We start from the raw sequence: 12,684 nt of genomic DNA on the forward strand, positions 1-12,684 counted from the left end.
TTCCCTTTTTATCTTGACAGCAGCTCCAGCTTCTTCCACCCATCGCAAAGCCTCTTCCTGGGTCTAAAAAGAGAAATCCGCCTTCCTCCAATCACGGCATTGAATCAGACACTGATTCCCCCGGGGGGGGGGGGGGGGGGGGAGCCGTGATTGGAGGATGACCTATCCATCATTTCTGACATCAGAAATGGCTTGCGACGACCGGGGGAAGCTGGAGCTGCTGTCAAGTTTAAAAGGTAAGTTTTTTTTTTACAACAGGAGTGAAATATGTAAATTTTGATGAATTAAAGTGCCCCTGTTTTTAATCGAATTTTTAAAAACCGGGCACTTTACCATCAAAATTTACATTTACTTTAAACATCATCTTCCACATGTTTATTTCTTTACATCAATAGTACCCAGGGAAACATATTTAAAGATACATCTGATAATAATAAGCAGATGCACTTTTAAAAAATATATTAACTATTTAAATATTAAAGGAATAAGTTATGTTTTACTCTCCACAAAATAATGGATGCCACAGTGTTGTAGACTTTGCAAGGTTTAAAAGGTTTATCTTACCTCTTCTGCTCTTCAGATAGGGCATGTAATTTTAAACAACTTTCCAATTTACTTTTATCATCAAATTTGCTTTGTTTTCTTGGTATTCTTTGTTGAAAGCTAAATCTAGTCAGGCTCATATGCTAATTTCTAAACCCTTGAAGACCGCCTCTTATCTCAGTGCATTTTAACAGTTTCTCACAGCTAGACGGCTCTAGTTCATGTGTGTCATATAGATAATATTGTGCTCACTTAACATGGAGCTATTTGCGAGTCAGCACTGATTGGCTAAAATGCAAGTCTGTCAAAAGAACTGAAATAAGGGGGCAGTCTGCAGAGGCTTAGATACAAGGTAATCACAGAGGTAAAAAGTATATTAATAATATAATATAATAATATATATATAATATAACCGTTTTGGTTGTGGAAAACTGGGGAATGGGTAATAAAGGAATTATCTATCTTTTTTAACAATAATTCTGGAGTAGACTGTCCCTTTAAGAATCTAATAGACCAGATCCAAAGTAGATTTTATTCTGTAATATACGTAGTGATATTAAAATGGCTAAATAACCGAACTCTTCACAACTGTCATCTATGCTTAATATTTGGATGTGATTTTTGGTCTAAGCTTACACAAGGTAAATTGCAAGGATCTGAATTAAGTGGATAAATGCTTGCATTTAACTATGTGTTTAATCCCTGCCAAATATTGGTTCCAAGCGATGCATTACTAGGAGCTAGATAAAAAGATCTGCTGAACTAATCACAAGAGGCATATGTATGTAGCTACCAATGAGCAGCTTGTTCCCAGTAGCACATTGCTGCTTCTGATCCTACCTAGGTTTGCTTTGCAACAAAGGATACCAACAGAACAAAGCAAATTAGATAACAGAAGTAAACGGAAATTTGTTCAAAATTGCACTCTCTCTTGAAAGTTTAATTTAGCCTTTACTGTCCCTTTAACATAATTCCTTACACCAATCCTAGGTATATTCAAACGATTTATAAAAATCTGTGTTTAAATTCCAGATTATAAAACTGTGGCAGATTGTTGATAAAAACGCCTAGATACAGAAACGCTTGTTTTTTTACATTTTGAATGTTATTCGTCCGTACTGGACATTATGACTCTCCCTAGATGATGCACAAACATAGTAATAAAAAAAGGCCAAATGTCAAGAACATTACTTTGAAATAGCAAAGGTTTCAGGAGAAGCGTATTACAGGGATAACAAACCCAGTTCATCAGGTTATGAACGCTTGGTCAAGGCAACTGGGTGGACATTAAAGGAAGCGACAGAATGTTTGATGTTGCAGAACAGGTCAGAACCATTAATGATGTCAAGAAACTGATCAGGCACATAATTCTAGCATGAGAAGCTCTCCGAGTCCTGCAGTAACCACTAGCTGTGCAAACATGACAATTAATACACAGAGCTACACAGGTAACAAATAAAACTACTGCCAGATCAGAAAAACAACATAATAAATAAGGTTGGCTGGCTCTAATGGTATTTAGTATTATTCTACCTTTCAGTACTGGCAGCTTTTTGTGTATCTTATCAGAAACATCAGAGAATAAGGGAACAAAATTACGTAATCCATTTAATGCTTAATGTAAATATTTCTTGAACCTTTTTTTTCTTGAAGGATTTAGGATTTGTGTTGACCTGAATTTGCATCTCTAGTGCTAACACCCCTATTTGTAAACCGCTTGGTCTGCACAGGTGAATCATGATAAAAAGCTATCTAGGCAGGAATATCAATAAAAGGACCACTACCACTCAGACTGACTGTTTGCCTAGATAATACTAATAATTCACATGGAAAGAGTTGTACAAATATGAAGAAGTGGACAATCGCATTACTGGAATAGTTATTGGGTCCACCATAAAAGAAAATGAGAAGACTACATTTAAAAGCGTTTTCTAAATAAGACAATCTTCATTTTTAACAAAGAAAAATCTTAAAAAGTTTTCTCTTGTGAAAGAACTTAAAGGGACATAAAGGATCAATAACAAACTGCTCTAATGTGCTAGAGCACTTTATTATTGCAGTGTTGCTGGAGTGCTGACATCACAAAGCAACTAATCCCCTCCCTTGTAATAAACTACAGTACTCAGTGACCTTCCTCTCTCCCGCCTCTACCCCTTTAAATCCATCCTAAATGCCTCTGCCAGGCTAATCCACCTTTCCTGTCGCTCTGTGTCTGCTGCATCTCTGCGAGTCACTTCACTGGCTCCCCATTCACAGCAGCAGTAAATTCAATAATCTCACCCTGACCGACAAAGCGTTTACCAACACTGCTCCCCACTACCTGCCCTCACTAATCAACAAATACACTCCAGTCCCCCCACTAAGGTTCAACAATGACCTGCTCCTTGCATCTTCCATGATCACCTCTTTCCATGCAAGACTGCAGGACTTCTCTTGTGCGGCACCAAACCTCTGGAACACTCTCCCTTGTGCTGTCAGACTTTCCCCTAACCTGCTATCTTTTAAACACTTCCTAAAGACATTTTTGTTCAGGGAAGCCTACTACCCATATACTAAATAAAGTATATTAATAATAATATTATGTTCAATTACCACAAAGGAGTTAAATACATAGTCAAAGATAGCTTGGACTGGCAATGCACTACTGGTCCAGAACATGGCCACTGTGCAAATAGGGGGTTGCATGTGTGCACAGTCACTAATCACTGGCTGTGTTCAACAAACACACTTCAAACTACAACAGTAGCGTTACTATCCCCATGTGCTATTATTTTTCCTCCTATGGCTGCAGCTCTCTCCAAAATCATTGTCTTATCTTACAAGTGATGGTTTGTTGATGCTCCATATCTTCATAAAGGGTGCGGCCATCTTGAAGTTGAGATATTTTTGAGACAAAAGAGATGCACAATCACTGATCAGCGTTGCTGTGGTTTATTTCAGTTTATTGCGCACTTTGGTTCAGCATGAATGAGTAAGGACCACTCTATGCTTTCAAGCAGCCGGATCCTTAAGCACGTTAGAAGACGCTCTACTGTGGCTTCGAAGACCATTGGGTGCGCTATCCTGAAGGGATCTGAAGCTGTGAAGACTCGGCATAGTGGGGCTGGCAGTGCGCACACTGTTCAGTTCTGTGTCCCTATGGAACGGTTTGTGTGCTAGGATAGCGATATTTATACGTCAGAAGTGACCTTTGGCACGAAGACTGAATGAGAGGTGTTAAAAGTTTATCCTCGTCTCCCATTCAGTGCTTGGTTTTTTTTCCCATGAAAACCTTGGCAATCTTGTTCTTGGCCATCTTACCCTTCTCTGCTGTGACCTGGCTTACGAGTTTGTTTTCTCCTGATTTGATGCATGAACCCTGGTGGATAACCTGGTGCTAATATTTGGCTTTCTTTTTGACTACACTTCTGCTCTGCCCAAACATACCTGTGTATCCGGTAACTTGCCTAAAGAGATCTGCTGCTTGGCTCTACTCTGCTCCTGCAACGCATTTCCTGCTTTGTAGTTCCAGCCCACAACAATTACCTTATCTCCTTATAATGATACAGAGCATGAGGTTTACAGTTGTGCAGCAATTGCATTGCTCTATTGCAATGTATTATTACTGAAAGCTTATATATATATATATATTTATTATTTTTTTTATTTACAATTTAAAACAGTAAAAAAAGGAAAGCCCCCTCTCACTATTCTGCAGGCTAAAATGAAATACAAGATACAGCTGTGGAAAAGCCAGCAATGTCACTGAACTGTGAATGTGCATCACTTCTGTCACCAACAGGCACCTGTAAAGGGTTAAGAACCACTGCAGCCACATGAGGAAAAACAGTAGCATGGTGTATAGTAATTATACTATTGTAGCTGTAATCAGCAGTTTAAAGGGACATGAAACCCAATTTTTTTTCTTTCATGATTCAGATAGAGCATGCAATTGTAAACAACTTTCTAATTTACTTCTATTGTCAATGTTCTTTGTTCTCTTGGTATCTTTTGTTGAAAAGAAGGCACATATGCTTAGGAGCCGGCACATTTCTGAAGCACTATAATGGCAGCAGTTTTGCAAGAATGCTATCCATTTGCAAGAGCACTGCATGCACAACTATTTCCTGTGATGTAGTGCAGCAGATACCCATCTCTTCAACACAGTATATCATGGAAACAAAGCAAATTTGATAACAGAAATTGGAAACTTTTTTAAAATTGTATGCTCTATCTAAATCACGAAAGTAAATGTTTGAGTTTCATATTCCTTTAATTAATATCCCTTTAACTATGCTTTAAACCTATTTGCAGCGGTTAAACACACAAATGTGGAAAAATAATAGTGGAATAATACAAATTAGAACATTATTGCTCCTTTATGTCCCTTTAATTAATATGACCAAGCTGTGTAAGCAACATTAGCAACTACAGAGTATCTGACCCCTTTCCACTGTACAAGGAGAGAAAAACAACAACAAACATAATTACAAATACCATTTTAGATGATCTTCAACTGTTTAGAATCAGCAAGGTCACTTAAAAAAATTGGTGCTCAGTTACATAACTACTAAAGATAAAAAAGGTTTTGTGCATTTGACAATAACAGCTACATGAATACCACTTACCATCTACTAATTTGAACTAAATTTCAGAATTGTTGAGTTGAGAAACAAACAAGCGTGAACGTCAGCAATACCCAGCAGGCCGTGCTCACAGCAGGAAGGAGGCTGCAGGTTGCACGCATTTCTGCTTATTTGCTAACTAAAAGGGAGTGCCCCTTCAGACACTTACTATGGGTGGTATAGCAGCTGCTCTCTGTTTCAGTTGTTTCAGGTCCAGTGGCTTCTGAGGCGAGGAGTTCACACGAGCATCACTGCCAGGGCTCAACAAACTGGGTCGGGGAGATAGCAGCCTGCACACAAAATACAGATGTCATAACCCAGCCAGTTTATCCTCTCATACAGCTCAGTCTGCTTGTGTTTAAAGTAAATAAAGATTACTAATGGCCAGTAAATATTAATAAATGCTGCAGTTTTACCCTAATGGGATTTCAAAGTGCACCCTAAATATATCTACATGTTCTAATCAAAATAGACCTTAAATTAACTTTCCCAGCATTTGACAAAACACAATTGACAGTGCTATTCAAAATTGTGTGTATTGCCCATTATACCAGAAAATAATGTGCAATACAGGGACCTCTCAGACCTGTCAAATGTCCCTGTTTGAGAGGGACTGTCCCCGACTCTGACCGCTGTCCCTTTGTCCCACTGAGACGGCCATATGTCCCTCTTTACACAATTTCCCTTAGCCCCGCCCATGGAACACCCACAGACCACCCAGAAACACCAACAATCCCACCCACTAACCACCCTTGATCCCTCCCCACACGGCTCCACCCATGAAATGGTGGCGGGCTCCTTTCAAACTCCTGTGTACCTTATTTTCATCCACAAATGTTGGGAGGTATTACCTCTAATTTAAATTCAGACATAACAAATATGTAGTAATGTTTAGGACACTTCCCCAAACTATTATATTTTTGCTGGAAACAATAAAATTTCAGCAATTTTGACACCCTAGGCAGCAATATTGTCTGGAACAGGAGAACTTCAAACATAGCAAACTTGATATGGTTTGTGGTTGGTGTAGAATACATATCTGTACACATGAGACTTTTTGAATAGGTGGTATAAACTAAATGTATGCTTACTAGATAAATTCCTTTCCTTCCTGGTAGGGAAAGTCCACGACTTCATAACGGTTAGGAATATCTACACCTGACCACTAGGAGGAGGCAAAGACAACCCAGCCAAAGGCTATAAATACCCCTTCCCACTTCCCCATCCCCCCAGTCATTCGGCTGAGGGAACGAGGAAAAGAAGGAGAAGCATTAGGGTATAAAGGTGCCAGAAGAAAAAACTTTCAAAAAGGAAGCTGCCGGAAAAAAACCCAGAAAACCGGGCGGGGTTGTGAACTCTCCCTGCCAGGAAAGTAAGAAATGTATCTGGTAAGCATAAATTTAGTTTTCCTTCCCAAGGCAGGGAGAGTCCACAACTTCATAACTGTTGGGAACCAATACTCAAGCTCCAGCGGACACTAATGAACAAAACGGGAGGGACAAAAACAAAAGAAGGCTGACCCTAAACTGAGGGCACCACAGCTTGCAACACCTTTCTCCCAAAAGCCGATTAAGCCGAAGGAAACACATCAAATTTGTAAAATTTTGAAAAAGTGCACCTCTACCATTCCTTAGGCTGGGTTACTTACCCCCTCCTAGAGAAATTTGTAAAATTTTGAAAAAATGCACCTCTACCATGACGTAAGCTGGGTTGCTTACCCCCTCCTAGAGACACAGGATAGACACAGGACTCTCCCAGATGCAACCGCTATTACGAGATGCACCACAGCTCCTAGCATTGCCGACAAGAGGAAGAGAAGCCGGTCACGTGGGGCTTGATGTAAATCCGCCCCCACTGACGGTCTAAGCGTGCAAGGAAAACTATTGCGCAGAAAGAAAAATCAGAGCCCCAGTCGCCATCTGTTAAAGGAGGAACTCAGAACCGCCTCAACACCTCACAAATACTCCACAAGAGAGTTAAGTCCCCAAGTGTCCCAATAAAAGAACTCCCGCTACCGGAGCTGTTACCCCAGATCCCTCAGGGGAAGTATAGAAAAAAACCACATTGAGTTCTCTTGAGGCCCACCTATGAGAACACATATTCCCATAATAAATAAAGGGACCCCCAGGAATCCGCTGTGGAACACGCACACAGCTGCACAAGGTGTGACAGGCATCTTCCCTGACAGCGAAACACAGGAGAAGCAGTGTAATTTGTCTACCCTGATTTCCTAAGGGCAGTTAGTGAACTATACTTATGCTAACAGAGAACGTTCCTTGATAAATAAAAGGATCTAACCTTCACCACTACTCTCACTAAGAGATTGACATGGTTACTCCAATACCCAGTCCTCTCTTGTAGGGAACACTCCCATTAAGGACTATCTTCTATACACCTTCTCTGCCATCCTCCTCTAGTGACGACAGGCAAAGAGTGACTGAGGGGATGGGGAAGTGGGAGGGGTATTTATAGCCTTTGGCTGTGGTGTCTTTGCCTCCTCCTGGTGGTCAGGTTTAGATAACATAATTTATGTAACATAATTTATGTAAGAACTCACCAAACCTCAAAATGCTTATAAATATATACACCCCTCACCACACCCTAAATTCAGTTTAATGAATAGCCAAGTAGTGGGATGATAGAAAAAAGGAGTAAAAAGTATAAAAAAAAGGAATTTGGAAATATAATTGTGCTTTATACTAAAAAACATAACCACAATAAAAAAGGGTGGGTCTCATGGATTCTTGCCATAAATTATGTTTTCTTTCATGTAATTGTCAAGAGTCCATGAGCTAGAGACGTATGGGATAGAAATATACAAGATGTGTAACTCCACACAAGAGTCACTAGAGAGGGAGGGATAAAATAAAAACAGCCATTTTCCGCTGAAAAAATTAAATCCACAACCAAAACAATAATTTTTTCTCATAATTGAAAGAAAAGAACTTAAAACATAAGCAGATGAATCAAACTGAAACAGCTGCCTGAAGAACTTTTCTACCAAAAACTGCTTCCGAAGAGGTAAATACATCAAAAGGTAGAATTTAATAAATGTATGCAAAGAAGACCAAGTCACTGCTTTGCAAATCTGATCAACTGAAGCTTCATTCTTAAAAGCCCACAAAGTGGAGACTGATCTAGTAGAATGAGCTGCGATTCTCTGAGGAGGGGCCTGACCCGACTCCAAATAAGCCTTATAAATCAAAATCTTTAACCAAGATGCCAAGGGAATGGCAGAAGCTTTCTGACCTATCCTAGAACCAGAAAATACATAATATTTTAAAGTTCTTACAACATCCAGAGAATGTAAGGATCTTTCCAAAGAATTCTTAGGATTAGGACACAAAGAGGGGACAACAATTTCCCTATTAAAGTTGTTAGAATTCACAACTTTAGGTAAAAATTTAAATGAAGTCCGCAAGACTGCCTTATCTTGATGAGAAATCAGAAAAGGTGACACACAAGAAAGAGCAGATAATTCAGAAACTCTTCTAGCAGAAGAAATAGCCAAAAGGAACAACACTTTCCAAGAATGTAATTTAATATCCAAAGAATGCATAGGCTCAAAAGGAGGAGCCTGTAAAGCTTTCAAAACCAAATTAAGACTCCAAGGAGGAGAGATTGATTTAATGAAAGGCTTGATACGGACCAAAGCTTGAACAAAACAGTAAATATCAGGAAGCTTAGCAATCTTTCTGTGAAATAAAACAGAAAGAGCAGAGATTTGTCCCTTCAAGGAACTTGCAGACAAACCTTTATCCAAACCATCATGAAGAAACTGTAAAATTCTAGGAATTCTAAAAGAATGCCAGGAGAATTTATGAGAACACCATGAAATGTAAGTCTTCCAAACTCGATAATAAATATTCCTAGAAACAGATTTACGAGCCTGTAACATAGTATCAATCACTGAGTCAGAGAAACCTCTATGACTAAGCACAAAGCGTTCAATTTCCATACCTTCTAATTTAACAATTTGAGATCCTGATGGAAAAAAGGTCCTTGAGACAGAAGGCCTGGTCTTAAAGGAAGTGGCCAAGGTTGACAACTGGACATCCGGACAAGGCCCGCATACCAGAACCTGTGAGGCCATGCTGGAGCTACCAGAGACACAAACGAATGTTCCATGATGATTTTGAAGATCACTCTTGGAAGAAGAACTAGAGGCGGAAAGATACAAGCAGGTTGGTAAAACCAAGGAACTGCTAACGCATCCACCGACTCCGCCTTAGACTACACAAACTTACTAAAAAAAAAAACTATCCAACAAACAGCATTAGCTGCCCTCCTTCACTCTCAGGCCACTAGGGCCGTCCGAAAATTGGATAGGTACCTGGGAAGTTTCTTGTTTAGATGAGAAGCCATCAGATATATTTCTGGAAGACCCCACATGTGAACAATCTGAAAAAACACATCTGGATGGAGAGACCACTCCCCCGGATGTAAAGTCTGACGGCTGAGATAATCCGCTTCCTAATTGTCTATACCTGGGATATGTACCGCAGAAATTAGAAAAGAGCTGGATTCAGCCCAAGCAAGTATCCAAGATACTTCTTTCATAGCTAGGGGACTGTGAGTCCCGCCCTGATGATTGACATATGCCACAGTTGTGACATTGTCTGAAAACAAATGAATGGTTCTCTCTTCAAGAGAGGCCAAACCTGAAGAGCCCTGAAAATAGCACAGAGTTCTAAAATATTGATTGGTAACCTGGTCTCTTGAGATTCCCAAACCCCTTGTGCTGTCAGAGTTCCCCAGACAGCTCCCCAACCTGAAAGACTTGCATCTGTTGTGATTACAGTCCAGGTTGGACGAACCAAAGAGGCCCCTAGAACTATACGATGGTGATCTAACCACCAAGTCAGAGATAGTCAAACACTGGGATTTAAGGATATTAATTGTGATATCTTTGTATAATCCCTGCACCATTACTTTAGCATACAAAGCTGGAGAGGTCTCATATGAAAACGAGCAAAAGAGATTGCGTCGGACGCTGCAGTCATGAGACCTAAAACTTCCATGCACATAGCCACTGAAGGGAACAATTGAGACTGAAGGTTCCGACAAGCTGAAACCAATTTTATTCGTCTGTTAGAGACAGAGTCATGGACACTGAATCTATCTGGAAACCTAAAAAGGTTACCCTTGTCTGAGGAATAAAGGAACTTTTTGGTAAATTGATCCTCCCACCATGTCTTTGAAGAAACAACACTAGTTGATTTGTGTGAGATTCGGCAAAATGTAAAGACTGAGCTAGTACCAAGATATCGTCCAAATAAGGAAACACCGCAATACCCTGTTCTCTGATTACAGAGAGTAGGACACCAAGAACTTTTGAAAAAAATCTTGGAGCTGTGGCTAGGCCAAATGGAAGAGCGACAAATTGGTAATGATTGTCTAGAAAAGAAAATCTCAGAAACCGATAGTGGTCTGGATGAATCGGAATTTGAAGATATGCATCCTGTAAGTCTATCATGGACATATAATTACCTTGCTGAACAAAAGGTAGAATAGTCCTTATAATTACCATTTTGAAAGTTGGCACTCTTACAAAACGGTCCAAGATTTTCAGATCCAGAACTGGCCTGAATGAATTTTCTTTCTTTGGGACAATGAATAGATTTGAATAAAACCCCAGACCCTGTTTCTAAAACGGAACTTGTATAATTACCCCTGAAAGCTCTAGATCTGAAACACACTTCAGAAAAGCCTGAACCTTCACTGGGTTTGCTGGAACGCATGAGAGAAAAAATCTTCTCACAGATCATCTTACTCTGAATCCTATTCAATACCCTTGAGAGACAATGCTCTGAACCCATCGATTTTGGACAGAATCTGCCCAAATGTTTTGGAAAAATTGTAATCTGCCCCCCACCAGCTGAGCTGGAGTGAGAGCCACACCTTCATGTAGACTTGGGGGCTGGCTTTGGTTTCTTAAAAGGCTTGGATTTATTCCAACTTGAAGAGGGTTTCCAATTGGAAACAGATTCTTTGGGGGAAGGATTGGCTTTCTGATCCTTATTCTGTCGAAAAGAACAAAATCAATTAGAAGCCTTAGATTTACCCTTATATCTTTTATCCTGAGGTAAAAAAACTCCCTTCCCCCCAGTAACAGTTGAAATAATTGAATCCAACTGAGAACCAAATAAATTGTTACCTTGGAAAGAAAGAGATAGCAATCTAGACTTAGATACCATGTCAGCATTCCAATATTTAAGCCACAAAGCTCTTCTAGCTAAGATAGCTAAAGGCATAGCTTTAACATCAATTTTGATGATATGAAAAATAGCATCACAGATAAAATGATTAGCATGTTGAAACAAGCGAACAATGCTAGACAAATCAGGATCGGTTTCCTGTTGCGCTAAACTTTCCAACCAAAAAGTTGATGCAGCAGCAACATCAGCCATAGAAATGGCAGGCCTGAGAAGATAGCCAACATATAAATAAGCTTTCCTTAGATAAGATTCAAGTTTCCTATCTAAAGGGTCCTTAAAGGAAGTACTATCTTCCATAGGAATAGTAGTACGTTTGGCAAGAGTAGAAATAGCCCCATCAACCTTGGGGATTTTTTCCCAAAATTCCAATATAATTGCTAGCAAGGGATACAACTTTTTAAACCAAGCAGAAGGAATAAAAGAAGTACCAGGCCTATTCCATTCCTTTGAAATCATATCAGAAATAGCATCAGGAACTGGAAAAACCTCTGGAGTAACCACAGGAGGTTTATAGAAAGTAATCAACGCCTCTTTTAACAAGGAACGAATATACTCCATCTTAAAGAGATAAGTAGATTTGTCAGTGTCAATATCTTAGGTAGGATCTTCTGAATCAGATAGATCCTCATCAGAGGAGGATAAATCAGTATGTTGTCGGTCATTTGAAATTTCATCAACTTTATGAGAACTTTTAAAAGACCTTTTACGTTTATTAGAAGGTGGAATAGCAGACAGTCTTCTGAATCGCATCAGCAATAAAATCTTTTATATTCACAGGGATATAATGTACATTAGATGTAGGAACAACAGGCATTGTACTAGTACTGATGGATACATTCTCTGCATGTAAAAGCTTATCATGACAACTGTTACATACTACATTTGGAGATATAATATCTACTAATTTACAACAGATACACTTATCTTTCGTAGAACTGTTATCAGGCAGCAGGAATCCAACAGTGGTTTATGAGACAGGTTCAGATTGAGACATCTTGCAAATGTAAGAGAAAAAACAACATATAAAGCAACATTATCAATTTCCTTATCAGCCATTCCAGTTTCAGGAATGGAGAAAAAATGCAAACAGCATAGCCCTCTGAGCATAGAAAAAGGCAAGAGGCATATAGGAAGTGGGGTTTAAATAATTAAATTGTTTGGCGTCAAGTATGATGCGCAATGCAAAATTTATTTTTTTGGCGCTAACAACATCCAGAAATGACACAACTTGCGTCATGGCAGACGCAACCTTGTGCAAGGAACCTGGTGTCAACTAAGATGCCGGAAATGGCGAATTTGCGTCAACGAACGTACCTTCG

General features: G+C 39.5%; 1 protein-coding gene across 12 annotated transcripts in view; it reads right to left on the reverse strand.

Moving 5' to 3' along the window:
* Window positions 1–12,684, reverse strand: part of NCOR2 (nuclear receptor corepressor 2) — a 1,025,928-nt gene that overhangs the window by 276,476 nt on the left and 736,768 nt on the right. For all 12 annotated transcript variants that reach the window (XM_053701833.1, XM_053701839.1, XM_053701838.1 and 9 more), the window contains one exon: window positions 5,317–5,437. In XM_053701833.1, coding sequence (XP_053557808.1) covers window positions 5,317–5,437 — 121 coding nt within the window. The remainder of the gene's footprint in view (window positions 1–5,316; window positions 5,438–12,684) is intronic.

This window comes from Bombina bombina, chromosome 2, assembly GCF_027579735.1.
Source record: "Bombina bombina isolate aBomBom1 chromosome 2, aBomBom1.pri, whole genome shotgun sequence".
Taxonomy (NCBI): Eukaryota; Metazoa; Chordata; class Amphibia; order Anura; family Bombinatoridae; genus Bombina; species Bombina bombina.